Raw genomic sequence first — 25624 nt, 5'->3', positions numbered from 1 at the left:
CTTCCACAGTTTAACAGGAAAAGGCCTTATTCCTTAGCTCCACTTTCCCTGCCTACCCTAGTCCTCCCTCAAAACACACAGAGCCCCAAGCACAAAAATTTCACACAAGTGCTTTTCTATGTAGGCTTAGTACAACAGTGCCAAGGCTTCTTTTGGCCCTTTAAGTGCTTATATACCTAATTTCATTGGTACTTTCCATGCAACCAGTGGCGGATTAGCCACTGGGCCAATGGGGTCCGTGCCCAGGGGCCCCAGCCAATTGGGACACCTCCCCACTACGACCCACTCCGCCCACCCAGCGCTCCTGCCGGGGAGCGGGGTCAGGGCGTGGGGGATTGCCCCTCTCCCCCCACCCAGCGCTCCTCCTGTCTCAGGAGATAGTCCATGGCATATCAAGTATTAACTACCTCACTTTCCATTCCAAGTGCAAAACATATTTCAACCTTGCCTTCACTGGTAAAGGCTCATACAGCATATTTAAAAAGAAGGGGGGAATGACTAAGTTGGCTGCCTGATACCTCAGCTGAGGGGACAGTGGAATAAGTGCATTGGAGGTCAGTGGTTAACATCCCCCTCAAAGCAAACAACAGTACAGCATTTCAGAAGATTTATACCTCAAGAAAAATATACCTAAAAAAAAAAAAAGTTGCTGCTTAAGGAGGCTTCTCTGCCAGTAAAAGCACTGGGCACTGCGGCAGCAATTCGGCGGGAGGTCCTTCGCTCCCAGGCGGAGTGAGGGACCGTCCGCCGAATTGCCGCCGAATACCTGGACGTACCGCCCCTCTCCGGAGTGGCCGCCCCAAGCACCTGCTTGACAAGCTGGTGCCTGGAGCCAGCCCTGTGTATAAGCTTGAAAGCTTCCCTCTCTCTCAACAGAAGTTGGTCCAATAAAGATATAACCTCACCTACCTGGGACCAACATGGCTACAACTCTGCCTACTCTTCCAGTGTTTGTCTATGCGCACACACACCCCAAAAGCTTCTGGGTGGATTCACATACTTTTTTTCCCCTTAGGTGGGAGCTTATCCTTACAGTTATGTTAAATGAAGGCTGTGTTCACACATAGTGGTCTCCACGAGGTTTTAACTCAACCCATAACAAGATTTCACCCAGTTGATAATGTTAACATAAAATAAATTTTACACTCTCCAAAAATTTGTACCCACCCTTTGGTCAAGGCTGTGTGTCCAGATTGCTTCTAAGATTGGGACAAACCTCTGAAGGGCTCTCAGTTGGGTCTAAGGTAACAGAAGGTCTTTAGAGCTGTCTCCCTTTTCCGGATAGGCACCATCTACAACAGACTTAGAGCTTGTCTAGATGGCGCTGGCAAAGCACATTATAAGGGTGTGATTTGTAGAGCGCTCTCACATGCTGCACTCTAACTGCCCTTTGTAGACCCTGCTGGCACAAACTAAAAAGTGGTTAACGTGATAGAAAACAAAGGGGATTGTAGTAGCTTTTATTTATTAAATATAATTCATTGTTTCTCATCTGTTGACAACAAAATAAAATATTTTCAAATAGAATACTCAGACCTGTGAGTGAAATTTTTAGGCTAGGATTCAGGTCCCATGCTCAGTCCAGCCTATCTTAGATGCCCAAGATTTCTTCCTGAGTAGGCAGATGGCAGGTACACTGTGAAGTCATCCTGCCCAGCCACTGAAAGAGCTGTAGCATGTGTAACTCCCTCAGCCAAGCCAAAAACGGGCCTTCTGAGCTCCCATGGAAGCCACATAAAACCTTCCTTGGCAGAAAGAATGGTCACTTTGACACAGACCCAGGAGTCAGAAGCTCCTGGTGGGTTAAGCCCTTCTGTCTCTCAAATCTTTAGGCCAAAATTTCCTAATGTGAATGCCTAAAGTTAGGTACATAAATCCATATTTATGCACTTATTAGGTATCTGAGGGCTTATCTACATGGCATGGCAAAGCATGCTAATGTGTTGCACTCTGTCCCTTGTAGGCCCTCTTAGCATGCTCTAAAAGGTACCTAGTTCATGTTAATGTAGTCCTGTTTCAAACCCCAATCTACCACCACCACTTCAGTCATGTCTAGGTTAAGGTTTAGCCAGGTTACACTAATCCATGATCCAATCTTAACTAGACACTGGTGCTGAACCACAGTGTGAGACTCGGGGTGGGGTTGTCTACATGGCACTGGCAAAGCATGCTAGAGGGGTGTTTGTAAAGCTCTAATGTGTTATGCTCAAACTGTTCTGCTGGAGAGTCCTAAAAGGTACCTAGTTCACATGAACATAGTCCTGTAGGCAACCATATTATAGCAGTAACTTGTAGGACTACAGGAACGTGAATTAGGTACCTTTTAGTTCACATCGTCAGGGTCTACATGAGGGCAGTTAGAATACAGCACTACAAGTCACACCCCTCTAATGTGCTTTGCTGGTACTTTGTAGACAAGCCCTTACTCAACACTAGCAGTTGAGTCACCGGTGACAATTCGAACAATTGTCCTGTGTCAGGCCTACCTTCCCTCAGGGAGACTCTGGCATGCAAGAGACTGAAGGTTTCACTGGCCCTAGCCAGAGAGGCCTCTCTTACAGGCAGAACTGGAGAGAGATGTGGTCTCCATCCCAGTTCGCCCCCAGCTCAGCTCTTTCCTTTTAAGCCCTCCAATTCTGATTAAGCCCACAGTAACTTGTTAAATGTTTCCTGGACATTGTGGGGTTGTATACTGCCCTTTTTCTTTTGTGACAGAATGAGAGAAATGTAGTTAGTAACTTTCCATTGCAAATCACATGCAAATAATACAGATTTTAACCCACATAATGAACCAAAGTTTTGATGACTAGGAAAGCTACAGAATACATATGGCTGCCCTATTGTTTACCAGAAAGACTTTCCTAACATTTCTTAGAAATTGATCCACTCTCCAATGAAACTAGTACTTTCAACTTACCCATTACTGTTCTATGTAGAAAGCTAAATTTAATTAAATAATAGCTTCTGGACAAAGAAATGTCTATATATGACATGATGGGAAAAACAGTTGGGTAGAAAGTTGTCCCAAAAGAATGTGCTTTAATTTAGAATAGGACCACCAACTCCAGTTTGTAGCATGATCAAAGAATAGGTTGTTTGGTTGGTTTTTTTTGTTTGTTTGTTTTTTTAAGATAATGCTTCACTGGTATCTTACACCAGTCAAGTTATAAATAGACAAAGAAATTGAGTGAGGACAATTTTTAGAGAAAATGTGGTGAAAAATTATTTTATGCATATATGGTGGACATGTCCAAGGATGAAATTCATAATCAGATATTACAAATTTTTAGATATTTATTACCAAATAATCTTTCGGTAATGTTCCTAGAGCTTCCCAATAGAAATTGTTTCACACAGATAAATTAGTAGCCACTAGATAAGGAGTTCCAAAACTCTAGTATGTGAGCATGACTTTTCCATCAATTCACGTCACAACAATTTTTTTTGAAGGAGGCGATACATGAATCACAGTTTGGGAAATGCAGCACTAGACTACTGACAGCATCTTGTTGATGAGTATTGAAGAATGAAAAAAAAACAGGTGCAGTATAAGAACTTCATCGGAATCCTCTATGCACACACTGTCAAAGCTCTTATACAAGGCCCAGTTATTTCATGCTGTAAATACTGTGCAATCTCCTCCTCTCAGGGGCTTGATGCCTGCAACTTCAATCCCCTCAATCCCAATGCAGTTGATGAGATTACCTTCTTGTCTTGCTTCTTGGACTACTACATTACTCCCCTTTAAATCCCTCCATTGGCTTGCCCTCTTCTATCACAAACACAATCTTCTTATCCTTACTTTGAAAGTCCTCCGCAATTGAGCCACAGCCTACTTATCTTACCCCGTTTGCCTCCTGGTTTGGTCTTTCAATGAAAATCTCTATCGCCCACTTCTCTGACAAACGTTTTCTCCCATGTGGCCCCTCAGAAGCGGGGAAAAGCTCCTAGTCAAAATCCATAAGGCCACCACCTAATATTCCTTCAAGACCAACCTCAAAACTCAGTTTCACTGTGATGCATACAAAGGAGTACAACCTGATTACTGCTAGGCAGGTGGTGAGTTCTGAGCACTGCTACTGAATGGCTAAGAAATGTGCACATCCTATTACACTTGTTACCCTTGGTTCCCTTGTTTGTCTCATCCACTTGTTAAGTCTCGTCTTTCAGACACAGTTTCTGCTACTGTGTGCCATGAAATTTCACAGGAATCCTAGCTGCTGGAGCCAGGGCTTTATACATTTTCTCTCTTAGAAGTGCAAAAAATTTTATTTTCCTTTTGGGTTTTCTTTTTTCAAAAACTGAGTTTGTACTACTGGGAATTGACAGACCTGAAGACTGAAGTTGTCTCTTTCCCCACAAAATTGGAGCTTCACGGGCAATGGCTCTGTAACTTTCCTCATGCTGTCCCACAAATGCACCTCATTCCTGACCTGCAGGTCCACATACACCTCCACCTCAATATAACGCTGTCCTCGGGAGCCAAAAAATCTTACCGCGTTATAGGTGAAACTGCGTTAAATCGAACTTGCTTTGATCCACCAGAGTGCGCAGCCCCACCCCCCCGGAGCGCAGCTTTACTGCGTTATATCGGGTCGCATTATATTGGGGTAAAGGTGTATAAGGTAAGTGTTTCTATCAGCAATCATGTTCAGCCTCTAATCTCTGTCAAGGCTCCAGTTTAGACATTTGTTATTTTATGGAACAGGAAAACTGAAATCACAAACATTCTCCTAGCCCAAACATCTGTTGAATGATTCTGTAACAACTAAAGATCCCAGTTAAATTTGAAACAGTGACCTAGAATTGAAAGGGTTTCATTATTCCATTGTTCATCCAGTCCCTCTCAAACAAACAAATCTGAACACAGTAGAACATAGTTTAAATACATTTATTCTGTTAGTGAAAAGAAAATGTACTTGGCTTGCTCATTCTGAAGATCCATTACACTGCTCTACAGCCAAAATGCTTCTGAAATAAATGTAGTCAAACTTTACTAATTCTGGGTCACTGAGAACGAAAATGATGCTTAAAATTGTTGATTGGCTCTAGTTTTCAAGATATGCTATTGGGTCAGTATATACGACCCTTGACTTGGGAATGGCGGAGGATGAGTGAGTTATAAAGGGAAGGGATCTCAATTTAAACCAGAAATGACTAAAATACAAATTTGACTGGATCTATGAATAAAACTATGACTGGGTTTGGACAGTACTTGCTTTTTAGGCAAAACAATGAATGATGCAATCTGAAGCTGGTATTGCGTCATACATGATATGAATTGCATCATGTTATTCCTAGAAGTCATGGATGATGCAATCCTAACGAAGCTTACATCACTCTGCTGAACAAATTGCCCTATATCAGCTCTAGAAATCAAACAGTGTCGTGCTCTCTTATTTGTCAGTGTTTGATTTTGCAAAGGGACACATTTCTGTTTAGCCAAAGTGAGCAGAGATGCCTCGTACTTGTGTGAATAGTGCAGATAACTTCTGCTATGTTTGTGGTGAAGTGACTTTTGCATCACAAAAGCGCAGTATAACCACTATGGTTAAGAAAGCCTATCACCTTTCTTTTGGCTGCAAAATTGGAGATCAGGACAAGAGGTGGGTCCCACACATATGCTGCAACACTTGTGCAACAAATCTTTGCCAGTGGTTGAACAGGAAAAGGAAATCTATGCCTTTTGCAGTGCCAATGATTTGGAGAGAGCCAACAGATCATACCAGCAATTGTTACTTCTGCATGGTGCCTCCAGTTGGGAAAGGTGTGTCAAAGAAGAAAAAGTGGACTATGCATTAGCCAAACATTCCATCAGCTATACGCCCCGTACCCCACGGAGAAGGATTGCCAGTTCCTGATGCACCAGAATCATTCTCACTTGAGTCAGACGAGGAAGAGGATGAAACTTCTGGTCCTGAACCATCAATGTCACAGGACCCACATTTTCTCCAATCCTCCTCCTCTGAACCACACCACATAACACAAGGTGAACTGAATGACCTTGTCAGGGATTTGGAACTACCCAAGAGTAAGGCAGAGCTGTTGGGCTCCAGACTACAGCAGTGGAATCTCCTGGCAGGTGATATTAGGGTTTCCATGTTCCGTGACCGTCAAAAAGATCTTGTCCCATTCTTCTTCATGGAGGGTGATCTTGTAGCCTGCAACAACATCGATGGTGTGATGGCAGCCCTCAACATCGTTCACGATCCAGATGAGTGGAGACTGTTCATTGATTCATCGAAGACGAGTCTTAAAGCTGTTTTACTGCATAATGGCAATGTTTTGCCATCAATTCCAGTTGGTCATGCAGTCCATATGAAGGAAACCTAGGACAACATGAAACAACTTTTGAGGTGCATAAACTATGACCAACATCAGTGGCAGCTTTGTGGCGATTTGAAGGTTGTTGCTCTCTTGCATGGTCTGCAGACTGGATACACAAAGTACTGCTGTTTTCTCTGCGAATGGGATAGTCGTGCAAGAGATTCCCACTACATCAAGAAAGATTGGCCACTCCGACAGTCATTGGAGCCTGGGAGGAAAAGTGTTCAGCATCCACCACTTGTTGAATCAAGGAAGATTTTGTTACCACCCTTACACATCAAGCTGGGTCTGTTGAAGAACTTTGTCAAGGCCATTGACAAAACACAAGCAGCTTTCAAGTACCTCCATGGAAAATTTCCAAGGTTAAGTGAAGCTAAGATAAAGGAAGGTGTCTTTGTTGGTCCTCAGATTCGTGAATTTCTTCGAGATGATGCATTTGACCATGCACTGCGTGGCAAGGAAAAGACGGCATGGAAAGCCTTCCAGTTAGTGGCAATAAATTTTCTCGGAAACAACAAGGCAGACAACTACAGGTTGTTGGTGGAAAACCTCCTCAAGGCATAAAAAAGCCTTGGTTGCAACATGTCACTAAAGATATATTTTTTTCACTCTCATCTAGATTTTTTTCCACCGAACTGCGGAGCAGTGAGCGGCGAGCGATTTCACCAGGACATTGCAACAATGGAGAAACGCTATCAGGGCAAATGGAGCCCATCAATGCTTGCAGACTATTGCAGGACAGTGACAAGAGATGCTCCATTTAATGAATACAAGAGACAAGCCCAGAAGCGCCGAGTAGACACTGAATAGGACTAAACTATGTACATAATAGTTTTTTGCCTTTTGTTTCATAATAAATTTTATTTATATAACCCTTTTGCTGATTTTTAAAGTGTTACATAAACAGGACAGGTGAAATATTATCAAATATAAGCAACCATAAACACATGAAAAGACCTAGGTTTACAATTTATGATTAAAACTCTACTATCTACACAATATACATAGACATAAAATGTAAAAACTTAAATATCTTAGAAACAGTAGCCAATCAGTTGTTTTAATTGTCATATTTGAATTCAGCACATCAAAATACATAATAAATAGCACATTTTATCTCTGAAGCAGACGACTTCTCAAAAATTGTAGACCAGTGTTATCACAACTCCTGAAAATCACCATATGAACATTCACGGGGTCTACTCCATTTTTAAATCTGCTCGTAATTTACATAATGCAAACATTTCACTGTATTTTATCTGATCCTGACATGCAATATTCCTAATAAATTATTTACTGTAGACACTAGAATGTAAACAATTAATTCTAAAGCACTGAGGGCCTTAAAAACTTTTTTTTTAATTTTAGAAACTATGATGAAAGGCGATCTTAGAGACCGCCCTCCTCCCGCCCCCCAAAGCCAGGTCAAAGGAACAGAGGTCAGACAGAAGAAGCTATTTTTTTTTACAAATGTAGCAAAAATAAGCTAAAATTATAACAAAAGTTCTGTTCTATTTGAGGTTCTACATTTGTGTGCAGAATGTGTTCGCAAATACTTGTGCACAAAAAAAATTAGCAATTACCCTCAAAACACTAATTTGCACTTGGGCACACAAATAGCTTTAGCACACGTGAACTCTATTTTGTGGGATCGGGTAATCATGCTCGCTCAATATTGCCCACTAGATTTTCGCTTACTTTGGGCAAAAACCTTGAATTCAATGGAAGCTTTGTCATTGGTTTCAATGAGAGAAAGATTGGGGCTTAAAAGGAAGCTACAACATTTTGGTCCACTGTAGCATTTCCCACAGTGCAGGGCATGGAAGCAATGCAAGGTCCCTTAATGCTGCCCTGCTAACATGCGGGGAAGGAGGGGGTGCATCAGATTTCATTTTCCTGAAAGGAGGTTTAGGCAGGGAGGCTCAGCTTTCAAAAAGTTTGGGGAATACTTGCTTAGTGTACAAACAACTACAGCAGGTGAAACTATCAATCAAATGCTAAGTTTTCTGTAATGTAAATGGTAATGCAATTATTTCCATATGGATTTGTGATCCCAGAAGCAAAAAATCCCTGTCCTTTAAACACTAATGTTAGAAGGATACAAGAAGTATTGATTTTTTAAAAAATAAGTTACAGTTCAGTATACAAAGCAAAAAACTATACAGCCATATTGCTACATAAAGCACAGAATTAATGGTCTCCTGTTTATTTGATGAAATATAGAAATAGTCAATGTATTAATTGCAAGGTATTAAAAGAAAGCTTATCTCTTTAAAAGTGGATAGCAACATCTCTTAAATTCAGTGTACTAGTCTACCCAGGGTGCACACAAAAAGGAAACTAATAGGCTAGGGATTCAATAATCTGCCTATGTTTTTTTAAATAAGGTATTCATTATCTATTTGTTTAGTAGTAATACAATAGGTTGTTTATTTTCTATTACTGCTGCTGTAATACATGCAGAAGTTTCTTTCTTCTACACCAAAATTAAATTACTATGAATTTTATGTTGCTTAAAACAATGGCTGATCACATAAAATCAATACAATTCAGTGGCTTCAGATAGGTGTCAAAACATTTCTAGCCTGAGCTAAATCAAATGTTAAAACTGGAATGGAAACTGAGGTATGGGAACAGATTAAAGTTGGTTGGACAGATTGTTGGCAGTCACTCATGCCCTGAAGATAAAAGTTTATCTGGCTATATGCGCAAAACTTCACTCTAGTCATTTGTCATTCTCTGTAGTAATACATTTCCAAAGCTTTTTAGTTTCAAGACAGGTAGGTTTTATAATGCATTGTTTCCAAACACAATAGAAAATTCCAGAACATGTGAAAAAAGTAACTGTTACAGCCTTATTATTCTCTAGTAGTCTGTCTTACAAAAAGATAGGTGACATGTAAGTTGCACAACTGAATTTCAAAGTGATACTACTTTTTTCAGTTTTATTACAAAAATTCAAAGTTACAAATTAAGCCTTTGTGCAAAAAGAAAATAAATGTTGGTCTTCAGTTAATTATAATTTTTAGCTGCCCAGAACAAATGAGTATTATACATTAATTGTCACCTGTACTACACTATTATTTACTAGTAGTGAGTTTCTGGTTTCCTGCTATAGCATGTTAATTTTCATGACCCCTCTCTTGTATTTTTGCATAAAAACAGTTGCAGGTTGGTAATTTTTACCCAGTAAAATAGAATACTTGCTAAAAATGTACAGGCATGCTGTTTTATTTTTATGATAAATTGATATAAATAGCTCAGATTCACTACTACTACTGTAATGCTGAGCAGTACACATTTATTATTCTAATATGATGAATTAGTAACTTTTTTAAAAAAAAAACACATCTGTAGTATTGACTGAGTAATACAAATACAAAATTAATCAAATAGCAGCATGAAAAGCCTTTTTAACATACTGCATGCAATTCAATTCTCCGAACTCTAGGAAACCTAGAATTAGGGACTACACCTTCAGAAGCTCCTGATGGTCATCTCAGCAGTGAAAAACTGTTCTATATCTCCATGCCAACTCTCTGATTGCAGAAAACCGAACACCCTTGCCCCACTACCTGCTCCACCCGAGGCCCCACCCCTGCTTGCTCCATTCCCCCTCCCCCCATCGCTTGCTTTCCCCCACCCTCGCTCATTTTCACCAAGCTGGTGCAGGGGGGGATGAGGGCTCCAGCTGGGAGTTTGGGGTCTGGGGTGGGTCCAGGGATGAGGCGTTTGGAGTGCAGGAGGGGGCACTGGGCTGGGGGTGGAGCCGAGGGGTTCGGAGTGTGGGAGGGGGCTCCGGGCTGGGGGGTTCAGGGTTCCAGCTGGGGTTGCAGACTGTGGCTGGGGCCAGGATATGGGGTTTGGGATGCAGGAGGGGGCTCCGGGCTAGGTCCGAGGTGTTCAGAGTGCAGGAGGGGGCTCAGGGCTGGGGGAAGCAGTTGGTCTGCAAAAGGGGCTCAGGGGAGGGGGTTCAGGGCAGGCTCCGGGTGGCTCTTACCTGAGGTGGCTCCTGGAAGCGGCAACATGTCCTCTGACTCCTAGGTTTAGGCGGCAGCCAGGAAGGCTCCGCATGAGGCCCTCAGCTGGAGGCACCGCCCCCTGCAGCTCCCATTGGCCGCAGTTCAATAAATAAAATAAAAAAATAAAATAATTGGCCACAGTTCCCAGCCAATGGGAGCTACAGAGCCAGCTCTCAGGATGGGGGCAGCGTGTGGAGCCACCCTGGCTGCCCCTGCACCTAGGGGCTACAGGGACATGTCGCCGCTTCTGGGAGCCGCAGGGAGCCTGCCTTAGCCCAGCTGTGCTGCCGACCAGACTTTTAAAGGCCCAGTCAGCGGTGCTGACCAGAGCCACCAGGGTCCCTTTTCGACTGGTTGTTCTGATAAAAAAAAACAGACGCCTCCACCCTAGATCTAAACATGGGAGGAATGGGTATTAGTCCCTGCCTGGACAGCTGGTGGTATGGAGCTAGAGGGGGGACTCTGGGGGGAGGGGGGGGAAGAACCTAAGAGTAAGGGTATATCTACACAGAAGCTGGGAGGCTTCTTCCCAGCATGGGTAGACAGAATAGTTCTGCTAGAGCAGGTATGCTAAAAATACCAATGTGGCCCCAGCGGCATGGATGGCAGGTCAGGCAAGCCATCCAAGTAAAATTCTACCTGACCCATTAAGTATGTACTCTGATGGCTAGCCCAAGTCTTTATACTGTATTGCTGGATCAAAATCTGGCCTTTCCTCACTTAAACCAATAAAGTCATTGAGTATCATATTGTTATGTTGGAGTGATGCAGCCCTATACAAACAGTGATATCTCTCAACTTGAATTCACATTTTGCAAAAACTCTTGGAAATTGCCATTTAATAGCTCCAGTAATTACATCTCTGATTATTCACCATAATACTCAAACAATTTTCTCCATACGTACTTGCTTATTTTACCACATAGAAAAGCACACTATTGCATTACTGTATTCATTTCGTTTCTTGGTTTTTTGTGTTCTTTCCTCTTCTTGTGGCATTTTAAATTACCCACTTATAGGAAAACACATTTGTTTCCCAAGGGTCAGAATTTGTGCCATTACTTAAAAATTTCTAGAGTAATCAGTGGGCACTTGTTTAATTTACAAAGACAATTAACACTTCATTTTTATAGCACCACACTTAGGAAAGAAAATAAAAATTGGGACTTAAGTATAGTCAGTAACTAAGGCCCAAAAGTGTTATTTAAACAGTGCCATTTGTGCCACTATAGATAAGGCTGTGTCGGTGTTTCCATTACTAAACATTTTTCAACACTATTTATTTTTTGCAACCAAATTACAATGTCCTCCTGGCTAAAACTTGGTGCACAAGTACTTAAAAAAATAGGAAAACATTTTTACAATTGGGCTAACTCTATTTTAATAGTTTCAATTATTTTCACACGGTTACCTGTGTATTAACTTTCTCATCTCCCATCGTTCAATAATTCAGACAGAATAAATTTGGCCATATGGGAAGGAGAATAAACTACCAGTATAAGCACATTTATTCTGGTGTACCTGCATCTACACTCAGGGCTGTGCCATATGACTATGCTCATAAAAAAAATTACACCTTCAATTGACACATACTGCAACAAAAAATTGTGCTTAAACTAGGCCTTAAAGAAACCATCGGTCAAAGTTCCTCTTATTTGTTGTGTGGGATTCATACTCCATTCTCTCTTGCTCTGTTTCTCATATTCTAGGCAGATTCGAATCACAAAACCTAACTAGAAATTCCAGTCTTAGACACTCTTACCTTACCTTTGTTGGGGCTCTGAAAACTTATCAACAGCTGTTTGTTAACTCAAATTTTTAGTGTAATCCAAATAGAATTTATTTCCACAGATATGCATAGCATGAGGCTTCAGATCCTGTAAAGTCCTCAGATTAGAGAAAAAGGCAGCAATACAAAAGGCTCATTAAAATGACATTCAAATTAACTTTAAGAATAAAAGAAGGGAATAAATAAAAAACATGTCAGACAACTTTACATAAGGATGCATTTTAGGATAAAGGATAACATAATTCAACAATCCTCCTAGCAGAGATAATGACAACTAAATAGACTGTTTTCCCCCAAAGCAGGTGAAGGAGAGCTTACCCTGCTGTTTCAAATGACCATGTGTTGATGGGGTAGAACAAAACACTTATGAGGAAGCACAGACTTAAAAGCTTCATACTGAAGTTCCAGGGATCTAATCTACTTGGATGATACAAACTCCTCCCCTGATGGATATAATAAAAGACACGTGAACTCATAATATCTTAATCTTCAGACTTCTCAACACCTTCCAAAATGAGTTCTGGTATCTAATTAATGGAACTGTCATCTGTGGACAAACTCTTATTGGAACCAAAACTTTACACTATTTCCAGCTCTTGGTGTAGGTCTGCATTTGGTATCCTTTCTTCTCTGATAGACAATCCACCAGCCCACGGAAGGAACTTTCCTTTAGGAACTAGTGGCCTTCACTCCCAGAATGTGACACGGAGTCATTGTGTATGTGCAAAGGTAATTGGTCCTAAATGGAGAACAAATCATTGGCAGCCAATTCTGCCCAACACCTAGGCTCCGGAGATCCAAGAACTAAGGTCAATAGAGGCAGAAGATAGGACAGAGTGGAAATATTTTTGATGGCTGTCAAATTTCACAGATTATTCTGGATATCAGGAAGGGGTAGAACAATATAAACCAGCTCTTCTTCCCAATGAATCAGAAAAGCATCTGTCTCTATGACTAATTGGTTGAACCGCTGGGAGAAAAACAGGAGGTGCTAACCAAGATTAGCTCTTATTTTTTTAATGATTTCCTTCCACAGAACCACACTGTAGGGATTATATGACAAATCATGAGGCCACAGAATTTTTCACAGCAGTTGGGGGGCATATGTAGTTCTCTTCAGCTCTACATTCCATGGACCAATGGTATAGATACCCCACACCACATCTAGCAATCCCTCAGTTCCTTTCTAACTCCAGAAGCTCTATTTAGAACAAATTAGATGGGAGAGTCAATGTGGCTCTGTGGATGGATTCAGAGAATGAGAATTACTACCCCCATTAGTAACCCTTTTTTCAACATTACATTCTTACAATGGAGTAGAGCAATGGGAAGGCAGACTCGCTAGTAGCGACCTGCCTTAGGAGGTGGACCAAGTAGCCATGCTAGTTCAACAGTGACTAAAACATCATTAAGGCAAAAGAATAATTCACAAATGTGTGCAGAACTCCAAATAGAGCCTTGTAGATTTCAGATAAAAGTTCCCTGAGGATAAATTCCTCTGAAGCTACAATCTCTCCTGACAGAGTGAGCTTTAAGACTTTCAGGCGCAGCTTCATAACATGACTAGCTATAGTCTTATCAACCTAGTTGAGAATACCTGATCCTTAGATTTTCCTCCAAAGGCTATAGTCTGTACAACTTTCTAAATAGCTTAGCCCTATCTAAACAGTAGTTACTAGCTCTTTTGACATCCATATTGGGAAACTTTCCCAAAACTTGTAGAAATCCTGGGATGGTTCAGTACCTGAGTGATTCTAGCTCCTTCTTTTCGATTCCCAGGCTGATAGTTTTACCAGCACAAACATCACAGTGACAGTTATCAGTACCAAATCCTAAGCTACAAAAGCACCACATTTTGTCACAGCACCAGGCCATCTCAGAATGCCTTTCTGTGTTGACAGTTTGAGAGAAGATCTAGCTACAGCTGTATAAGGTCTGAGAATCAGAACCTGTAGTTATCTCAACAACAGTGGCCCATTGCTTTACAATCTTCTTTACCGTCCTCACTATCAGTAAAGTAGTAAGAAAGATAAAAGAGAGGCCATGGAGCCACAGCTAACAAAGGGTGCAACAGCCCTCACTGTGGAATCTCTCCTAGCAAAGCATCTTTTGGTTTTCTATTTGGACCTGGCTGAAAGCAGGTGCAAGCAATGGGTTCTACGCTTGATTTGTAATGCTCTGAATGGTTGACTGGTATAGACTCCATTCACTCAGGTCTATCTTTTCTTTGCCTTTAGCATGTAGAGGTGTGATCATGGTTACTTCCCTGAGCAGAGACCAAGATCATGCCTTTCTGCACAACTACTTACAGCAAGGTATCTTTAATAAGAACCAGAAAATTCTTCTTAAGATTCATCTGCTGGGACTGAAAGCAACTACCCTGATGTTTGTAGCTTTAGCCTGGCTACAGTCCTCGGTCTCCAACTTGTGCCACACCCACTGGGTCTCAGTGGACACTTTATGTGCTCCCCACACATGAAGACTGATACCCATTGTGATGACCATCCTCTCTGGACCTTGGGTAAGAGCTGAAAAATCTTTGGTTCACTCACTCAGAAATGTTAGTACAGGCTCTGGGGCCAAGATCTTTATATGGTTCATTGCTATCGCAGATTGGAAGAGGAGCAGAAATTTTTGCAGGATCTTCATATGAAAAAGTGAGCCCACTAAAGTGTATTTGCAGATGAGTCCTGCTTGCCCAAAAGCTAACTCAATGATTTTAGCATAGAGAAGGGAAGTGTTGATACTTGACATTTCAGACACGTTTCTGCTATTTTTCAGAGATAAAGACACTGGGCTTTGTCCAGAACTCTCCATAGATGTTGGAGTCCTTGGAATAGGCTTTAGTTGGCTCTTCCCATTTTTCACTAGAAAGCCATGCAATGGTGGTTGGTAGGCCTGCACAGTTTTGACCTGTGTTGGAGACAAATTCATCAGGGCACTCCCTCCAAAGTTTCCTTGCTGGTCCCCGGAAGCTGTGGGAATGGAAGTTCCATGCTTGAGAGAGGAGGGCATTGAGAAACAACTTTTCCCAGTTCCAAACCATGAGTACCTGGCCTAGTCTCAGCTACAGGAAAGCTCCCCTAACTTTCTCCATTGGCTCACCACAGACCATGCCTACATGCTGACTGAGAGCTGAGCTTCCCATTAGACTATTCACCAGTCTTGCACATCAGCTGAGAGAGAAGCTTTGCCACAATCTTCTCAACCAGTTGGGACCTTGACTGCACACTTGCCTTCAGGAGATTGCTTGGTGAAGGGTCAAGGTATGGGCACAGATCTTGCTCTCCTGCTTCCCCTTGCTGTCCGCCTGCCATTTCTGAGATGGTTGTGGGCAGGAATATGGTTTTGCCTTACAAAAACTTTCCTCAGAAACTCTAATGAAGATTCTTAACAAAGTTGGGGAATTTCAGTTAAAAAAAGCCATAAATATCCTGTGAAAGGATCTGCTACAAAGGGAGAACTGGAATATACGATCTGTTCAGGTTTCAAGGCAAAAAAATGTGGCTGCTTTTCCTGTGGAGCAGTCCCAAGTCTAGAGTCAGAACCAAATATCTGGTCTGTCTCCAGTTACTAGGGAGAAGAGAAACAACTTTAAAGACGGTCAGAAAAGAAGTGGACAGAGAACACCATTCACTGGACTTTCTTTCTTCATAATTTTTTTTTTGGCACTTAGGTATCAGAAATCAGATGAATTGTTTTAGTTCTGACCCACAGAGAGTTATAGCCATGCATAAAAATCACCAAAGGATAGTTTATGTTGTTAAGCTGAATCACAACCATCTGTTAATTTGTTACACTTAAAATGCAACTTCTATTTTATAGAACTCTTAAGAGAAGCTGGATTTCCTAGGATTTATTTGTACAAGGAGGATCGGGGGAGTGCACACTCCACTGGTACCCATCTCTACAAGGATACCACATATATATGAAAACATCAGAATAGCTTAAGATTCTATTTTGTAAATTACACTGTTATAATTCAAACTGCTTTATTTATTATTATTTATTTCTTAAACATAAGGGACACTACAGTGTTTTCCTTCAAAAAATATAGTTAGGATAAATAGAGAAAAGAAACAAATGAACAATTTTAGCCCCAAAAAGAAGATTTTTGTGAAGATATAAAAGAGTCTACCAACTCTTTGCCTTAACTATGGTGTTTTAACTACTACAAAGCTATAAAAAGTAAACTGTTTTATAGTACAGAAGATGAATTACATATAAAACATCAAAATATGTTAAAACTAAAATGTTTTAACAAAGTATTTAAAGTGCCAACAATAAATTAAACCATCAATCATTCAAAACACCAACATGCAGGAAAACCAATTATAGATTTATAAGTGTTTATTCCTTATTCAAAAAGCAATTACTGCCATATGTTTGAAGTTCAGATTTTTTTTAAAAAGTGTAACACCAATATAACTGGTTTATCTGTTGCATGTTTACACAAAAATCTGTCTCCAAATGACATTAACAATAACTTAATTTTCATTCTGTAATAGGAATTTTTTAAGTTTATTTTCCTCCAATAAAGAAATTCACTGGAGTTTTTATTGAACTCACTTCTTCTTATACTATACTGAACACTTTTTAATTAGTGAACAACTTTATCGAAATGATCACCAGCACCTGCTCATTCTTGACTACAGAAGTTACATGTGAATTTACTGCTTTACCATATTGCATTAAAAGACTGGTTTTGTCAAAATGGTATTGTGTGGGGACTCAAAGCTAAGGAATACTGATCAGTGACATGGAGGTTAATTGTTTTCCTTCTTGAAAAGTGTTCCCTACCAACATTTAAGAGAGGGGACAGTAGTCTAGTGACTGGAGCACAAGACAAGGAAGAAATGGTTACTTACTTTACAGTAACTCTGGTTCTTTGAGATGTGTTGTCCCTGCACGTTTCCACTGACACTGCATATGCTCCCTGTGCAGTCAAGTTTAGATTCTTTTCTTCAGCAGTATCCATTGGGGGTTTGGGGGTCATGTGCCCTGAAAATGTCCTCATGCCTCTGAGGTCATAAAGGGACTACAACAGCTCTTCACTTGCTTCACTGATACAGAATTCAGGTGTTTTTTAAGACTGTAATAATGGGGATGTTGGATGGGTCATAGAATGTTTATGAACAACACATCTTGAAGAAACAAAATTACTGTAGAGTAAATAACTATTTCTTCTCTGAGTGCTTGTCCATATAAATTCCACTGATGGGGACTCTCAAGCTGTGATCTGGTCTTATGGAGCTGAGCGCAAAGAGTCTAACTAAATACTGACTTTAAGATAACCCTGTCAAAATGACCATCAGATCATGAAACTTCTACAATGGAATAAAGCTGTATGAAGTTATGTATTGAACTCCACATAGCTGCCCTATGATGGGCACAAACCTCAAAGAAGCTACCAAGGCTGCCTGAGCCCTCATGGAGCGGGCTGTGACTCTTTCTGGAGGGTCCAAGGTTGGCTAATTCTTAACATAGTCTGATACAGTTAGCAATCCATTAAAAAAGTCTTTGGGTAGAAATTTGTTGATGCTTCATCTTTTCTCCATAAACTACTAATAATCTAGGGTATACTCTGAATGGTCCATTCCTGTTTAGATAGAATGATAGCAGCATATGCATGTCTAAAGCTTGTGGCTTAGCTTCCCCTTTATTACAGTGTGGCCGGAAAAGAAACAGAGAGGTGAATCACCTGATTAAGATAGAAATCAGCAGCTATTCTGAGCAGAAACTTGGAATGAGTTCTCAACATTACCCTCTCTTTGTAGGATATACTATAAGATGGCCCTGCCATAAAGATCTGAACTTCCCAGCCTTCTAGCAGATCTAATTGCAACCAAAAACACTGTTTTAATGGACCAGTGAAAAAGAAGGCTACTGGCTCAAAGGGGATCCATCAATACCATCAAAAAATGTTTAGATCCCAAGAAGGTGTAGGCTGTCTGATGGGGGTGATAAGCAATCCAGCTACTGGGGAATGAGAGAAAACAGAGACCCTGAACTGGAAGGAAGCCTAAGTGGATTCATGGCCATTCCAGATGTCTAATGATAATAGGCAAACCACAGCATGTCTGGGATCTGCAACTGTGATATAAATTAGCCCAGATTGTAACCTTTTTCCACTTGGTAGCACTGGTGGAGTCCTTTCTGATATTTATAGGATATTTTGGATGTATGATTAGCAACTTCTCTGTAACAATGACAACCATCCAGCATCCATGGTGTATGAAACAAGAAAGTCAGATGTAGATAATTTTGCCTTTCTTCTGCGATATCTAGTCCAGCTGGAGAGGCAGCTGGACTATTAGGTGAATTGAGAGGTTCTTCAGGTCCAAAAAACAGAACTTCCTTGGCCAGTCTAGAACCAGCATCATCATCTTTGCTGAAACATGTCTGAACTTTCTGATTACTCTTGTGATTATAGGAATTGAAAGATAAGTGTACATGAGACCAGGTGACAAGGGGATCAGGAACACATCTTCTAGAGACCCTTGATTCTAACTCCCTCTGGAATCATAGGACTGGAAGGGACCTCGAGAGGTCATGTAGTCCAGTCTCCTCCACTCATGGAGCAGAAGTTTAACCATTTCTTCTTTGACATTTCAAAGACACCTATGGACAGTTGTCCCCAACTAGTAAATATTTCTTCAATGATGGTATCCTTCACTGATCGTTTGTGATTGCTTGCAAATTGTCTCCTGAGATGATCAGCCAAAACATTCTGTAGGTATTGAAACTGGAGAGCAACTAGATTTATGTTGTGACTGATACATCAGTTCCACAGCTACATAGTTTCCAGAGAAAGGGGAATAGATCTCACTCCTTCATATCGATGTAAAACATGGCTATGGTATTGTCTGTCAAGATCTGAATTGATGATCTCCTGAGAATTGTTCTCAATTTGAGAATGTGTAAGTGTAATAGCTGGGCCTCTAGATGAAACCAGAGGCCTTGAGTCTATAAATGGTCCACATGAGCTCCCTAACTCATGCTGTTACGAGAGTCATGGATGGTAACGGTAGAGAAAGGCACTCCCGTGCAAATGTTTTCTAGATCCTTCCACCAATATAAAGATGAACAGACTTCTAGGAGTACCTATACATTCTTCTCTAGATGATTTACTGATATACTTACTTCAACCACCAATGCACGCAATGAAGGCATGCATGGGAAGAAAAGCTAAAGGAAAAAGGAGTTCAGGAAATCTGGCAGTTTCTCAAAGAAACATGTTAAAGGTACAACAGCCATCTTTAATGAAATATAGAAAGAATATAATGGTAATATAGCTCCAACAGGAGCAATTCAATTACCTGAAAATCAAAAGGGAATCCTACAAAAAGTGGAAATATGGAAAAATTGTAAGGAAGGAATAGAATAGCGCAAGCATGTAAGGACAACATTAGAAAGGCTAAGACACAAACTGAGTTACACCTACCCATGGACATAAAAGGCAATAAGAAGAGGTTCTATAAATACATTAGGAGCAAGAGAAAGACTAAATAAAGTGTAGATCCTCTATTTAGTGAGGAAGGAGAACTAATAATGGGCAACATCAAAAAGGCCAAGTGTTTAATGCCTATTTTGCTGTAGTCTTCACTTATGGTTAATGGTGACCAGACAATCAACACAATTCATATTAACAATAAGCGCAAAGAAACATAAGCCTGAATAGGGAAAGAACAAGTTAAAGAATATTTAAGTAAGTTTCATGTATTCAAGTGGGCAGGGTCTGATGAAATTCATCCCAAAATACTTAAGAAACTAGCTGATGCAATCTCAGAACCATAAGCAATTATCTTCAAGAACTCTGAGGATGGATGAGGTCCCAGAGAACAGAAGAAGGGCAAACACTGTACCTATCTTTAAAAAGGGGAACAAAGAGAACCCAGGGAATGATAGACCAGTAAGCAAACTGTGATAACTGGAAAGATACTGGAACAAATTATTAAACAATTAATTTGTAAGCATCTGGAGAATAACAAGGTTATAAGGAATAGCCAGCATGGATTTCTCAAGAACTAATCATGCCAAACCAACCTAATTTCCTTCTTTGGAAAGGATTACTGGCCTAGTGGGTAAGGAGAAACAGCAGACATGATACATCTCGATTTTAGTAAAGTTTTTGACAGTCCTCCTTCCCCCCAATGATATTTTCATAAACAAACCAGGGACCTCTCATTTAGGTGAAATTACTGTCAGGTAGATGCACAACTGGTTGAAAGACTATACTCAGGATAGCAACCCATGGTTTGTGTCAAACCAGGAGGGCTTATCTAGATAAGCAGGGGTCAGTCCTGGGTCCAATAATATTCAATACTGCCATTAATGGTTTGGATAACAGAGTGGAGAGTATGCTTATAAAATTTGTAAATACCGAGCTTTTTGTAAATTGGAAGCACTTTGCAGGATGGGTTTAGAATTCAAAATGATCTTGACAAATTGGAGAGTTGGTCTGAAATCAACAGATAACATTCAGTGAAGACAAGTGTAAAGTATTTCTCTTAGGAAGGAAAAAATCAAATGCACAGCTACAAAATGGGGAATAACTGGCGAGGGATAAGTAGCACTGCTGTAAAGACTCTGGGGATTATAGAGGATCACAAATTGAATAGGGGTCAACAATGTGATTCAATTGTGAAAAAGACTAATATCATTCTGGGAGTATTAACAGGAATGTTGTATGTAAGACATAGGAAGTAACTTTCCCAGTCTACTCAGCATGGGTGAGGCCTCAGCTGGAGTACTGCGTGTAATCCTGGGCACCACGCTTTAGGAACGATGTGGACAAACTGGAAGAACCCAGAGGAGACCATCAAAAATGATAAAAGCGTTAGAAAACCTGACCTATGAGGAAAGGTTTAAAAAACTGAGCATGTTTAGTCTTGAGAAAAGAAGACTGATGGGGGAAACCTGATACCCATCTTCAAATATATTAAGGGCTGCTATAAAGAGGTCAGTATTCAATTGTTCTCCATGTCCAGTGAAGGTAAAACAAGAAATTACTGGTTCAATGTGAAGCAAGAGAGATTTAGGTTAGATAATAGGAAAATCTTTCTAACTATAAGGATAGTTAAGCTCTGAAATAGACTTCCTTCTTAAAATGGGGATAAATACTACTTATTTATTTCACAGGTATGTTGTCAGAACTACAGCTGGTAAATTTTAAAATTTTCTACTGGAAATTGCTATTTTGTCGAAACCAAAACTTCTTGTGGCAATGTGTGAATTTAAAAGAAAATCATTCCAGAAAAAAAACGTATTGATAAGATTGAAACATTCCACTTCAACATTTTTGAAGTGAAACATTTTTACTTTCTTTCAAAATTTTGTATAGTATAAGAATTTTAAATGTTGAAACAGAGGCAAAACATTTTGATTCAGTGAAAACAATTTTTTTCCAAAAGCAGCAAAGAGTCCTGTGGCACCTTATACACTAACAGACGTATAGGAACATGAGCTTTCGTGGGTGAATACCCACTTCTTCAGATGCATGCAATTTTTTTCCAGAAATTCATTTAGCAGGAAGTTTAGAAATTCTCTCTTTTTATTCTGATTTGGAACAAAACCAATTTTGAAATCATGGAGTTGCCCACAAAGTAGAAATGCCAGTTCCCGCATAGCTCTAATCACAGCAGATTAATGTTAGCACAGTATAAGACATTCTATACAGTAAGTGCTAAGTAGCAGTAACTGTTCTAAGTAAGCTGTTCACAGCCTTCCTAAATCTTCATTTAGAAGTCAATTTTAAAAATTATATAAACCATTAGAATCATATATTACTGTTACATATTGAATAGAATGCAATGACATCAGTGAACTGGTAATGATATAGTAAAAACCATGCAACTGTACTTATTTCCATTTTATTTGCAATATATTCAGATAAAAGGTCATATAAAATATATACCTTATACATACTGTCATATTCTACCAAACAGTTATTCATATCTTTAATCCAAATACACAAAATAGTCTCAGTCTGCCTTTGCTTCAATACCTGGGTTAAGTATTTGAGTACTAGATATAAGAGATGTATGTATAATAAATCAACACATTCAGTCAAGGGAGCATATTTTAGAAGTGTCATGCACTGTAGTTTATAATATGGATTCCTGATCTGCTCAGATTTGTTATGGTCCATAAATGTCACACAGCTCACAAAATGATGCTTATACACTATTATCAATTGTCCATCTGCTACCATAGACCTTTATAACCATTCTAAATCAAAACACCAAGCACACAAACAAAAAATTCCCTGCACCCACAAAGCTCCAACATAACCAATATGATTAAAGTATCTAAACATACCAGTTTTCTCTGAAGTTCTGAGAAATACCATGTCAGATGGGATTCGTTGATTCTGGGGGAAAAGCATATTTATATTTGTAAGAAAAAAAATCATTCCAATCAAATGTCCAGTAAGATCAGCAACTAAGGGTCACACTTGGATTGAAACGCAATTAAAATAGGATTTATCAAAGTACTTTAATTCAGCATTTGCAATTCAGAAATCAATATTTTGGAAAAATTATAGAATAAAACAGTTAAGCCTTTCAGATCCTCCCTATAAGTGAATCTCTTAAATGCCTGAAGAATTTTAATAAGGAGTATCTTCTTAACTGCCGTTTTCAGTCAGAAAAAATACAATTATGTAATGTTGAAGGAACAACTAAAATCTTCAAAAGAAAACAATTCTAGTGGGTCAAATCCTCACCCTTTACTTGTTTTGTATGGGGAGAGGATAGTAGATCCCATGGTGCAAGCTGAAGTATCTATCTTGGTACTTATATGGACCACATCACTAGAGCATGCCTCTTGAGTATTTCTGGATTTGTTTTCACAACTTAGAGAGGCAGGCCAGGACTATTATCCCATTTTAGAGATGAGGGAATTTCTGTCCCTGCCTCTCCCCGCCCTCCCCCCCCCCAAAAAAAGAGAGAGAAAGAGAAAGAGATGTATTTCCTCTCTAGTATGAAAAGCCACACCTATCTCCTGCATACAGAAAGGCTGTCCCAAACATTCATGGGTTTCAAAAAAAACAAACTGTCCTTTACTCAACTGTCAAAATCTCCCACTCCCCCACCATTAAAAAAAAAAAAAAAAAAACACACCACACATCTTCCACAATAGAGTTATGCAGTATGTCAGTACATAAATCTGCAGCACACTGGCATTCATTTGATCTCTTTCTCTCCAAATTCTCAAACAAACACCGTAAGGGATACTGGAGTGGACTGCAAAGGAATGATGAATAAGGGCTTCTGGGAGTAGCAGGAAGAGAGAAAGAACACAGTATTGCATAATTTTGAGTTCCCTACTGCATAATTTAGGTCTGAAGTGACAACATACATAGGCCTCAATCCTAAAGCAGCACAAATAAAAAAATATTTTCTTTCTGTTCACCGACCACCTTTACCTACTATGGGGATTTCTATGCCTCATAGACTCATTGACTTTCAGGTCAGAAGGGCCCCATCATGATCATGTAGTCTGAACTCCTGCACATTGCAGGCCACAGAACCTCACCTACCCACTCCTGTAATAGACTCCTAGCCTCTGGCTGAGTTGCTGAAGTCATCAAATCATAGTTTGAGGTTTAATCAAATGCTGATTTTAGATAGATAGATAGATAGATTCAATTCATATGCCACTGGCAAACTACACAGTACATTTCTTAGTGCATTTTGTATTCTTCCATACACTTCCTCTGAAAAAAAACAACACTCACACTCAGGGTATGTCTACACTACCCACCAGATCGGTGGGTGGGGATCGATTTATCGCATCTAGATACATTGACCCCCAAGTACTCTCCCGTTGACTCCTGTACTCCACCACCATGAGAGGCGCAGGCAGAGTCGACGGGGGAGTGGCAGCAGTCGACTCACCACGGTGAAGACAACACGGTAAGTCGATCTAAGTACGTCGACTTCAGCTACGTTATTCACGTAGCTGAAGTTCCATAACTTAAATCGATCCCCCACCCAGTGTAGACCAGGCCTCAGTCTTAAAGAGTAATTCTCACATAGCTTTCCCCGGGAAAGCTGAAAGCTGCGGAGAAAGAACACAAGTGATATGCTATTTACATTTCTTGATGCAATTCTGGAAGATGCATACATGCCACGGTGATGGGCCTGAGTAGAATTTTGCCGTTTTTAAACTTGAGTAAATTTAGGACTCCTATAAGGTGATGGGCTAAATGTACTGTCTTGAGCACGCATAGTGCATGAAGACACTTAGCGAGTTTTTCCACACAGCTTTCACAGATAATGATTCATTGACTATATGGCCAGAAGAGTCCACTGTGATCATCTAGTCTGACCTGTATAACACAAGCCATAGACTTCCCTGAATTAATTCCTGTTTGAACTAGAGCATTTATTTTAGGGAAAATATCCAAAAGTGATTTAATAAATGCCAGTATTGGTGAATCCACCACAATCCTTGATAAGTTTGTTCCAGTTTGGACTGATTTAAATCAAAGCAAATTAAATCATTGACTTTAATCAGGATTTAAATCAGCAAGCCGGAAACCTTGATTTAAATAATTGAAGTAATTAAATTAAATTAAATTTAAATAATTAAATGTTTTGCATTTGTACTTTTTAGTTCTTTTTGTAAGAAAAGACTGAGTTTCATTGTTGGTAACAATTACAATATGTTGATTTTCAGCTAAATATTGCCTTTACACTAAATATGGTGCTTTTTACTAATCAGGAGCATACATTACATCTATACACAATTAAGCAATTATATACCTTAGCTTACACTTATTCAGATTTTTAATTTTTACATTTTTATTATGTCAGAAAATGGTGAATGATGCATTTCTTATTTACTAAATGATTAAGTTTTTTACTTGTGATATGTGTCAAGCTCTATTTGGATGGAAATTCAAATCAATTAAAAATGCATAAGAACAGCATTTTAATTTTTTGTATTAAATAAATCTATTTTAAATGTGCTGGATACATAAGAAAAAAACATCAAAACTTGCTTTGCATTTAAAACTAACTGATTTATTAAATTAAGGAAGTATTATCTAAAGTTAGTAAACTGACCTGAATGTTTCTGGTCCCCGTGTCTCAAGATTTTAGAACTAGTAGATCTCATCCTCAAACCTATTTTTTATTCACGCACTGGAAGAGAGAAAACAAGCTTTCCTGGTTTTTCCCAAATCCCAACTGGTCTCTTAACTTTGAATGAACTAGTCATTAAACTGAACTAGCTGAATGAACTGAAATGAGGAAAGTACTCTTTGCACTTGCAAAAGAGGCTACTGTTGTCAAAAGCTGGCTTGGCACTTAAACTCTAGTTGCAGCTGCTTAGCCAGTGGCTTCCTCCAGTTCAGTAGTTTGACTTTCTCTAAAAACTGGCAGCAAATATCAACTGCTAAATATTTTTGTATTCAATTTAAATTACTTTAATGTATTACAATAAATTTAGGCCTTAGTGTAGCTTGTCAATTTGAAAT

At 39.7% G+C, this 25624-nt stretch overlaps 1 protein-coding gene across 1 annotated transcript in view; it reads right to left on the bottom strand.

The window, feature by feature from the left end:
* The window catches only part of ATP9B (ATPase phospholipid transporting 9B (putative)), a 292171-nt gene that overhangs the window by 183661 nt on the left and 82886 nt on the right, over positions 1–25624 (bottom strand). The window contains exon 7 of the mRNA XM_065397949.1: positions 22459–22510. Coding sequence (XP_065254021.1) covers positions 22459–22510 — 52 coding nt within the window. The remainder of the gene's footprint in view (positions 1–22458; positions 22511–25624) is intronic.

This window comes from Emys orbicularis, chromosome 2 (genome assembly GCF_028017835.1).
Source record: "Emys orbicularis isolate rEmyOrb1 chromosome 2, rEmyOrb1.hap1, whole genome shotgun sequence".
NCBI classification, from domain to species: Eukaryota; Metazoa; Chordata; order Testudines; family Emydidae; genus Emys; species Emys orbicularis.
The sequence above is the reverse complement of the archived record's forward strand: the minus strand, read 5'-3'. Positions and strand labels throughout refer to the sequence as shown.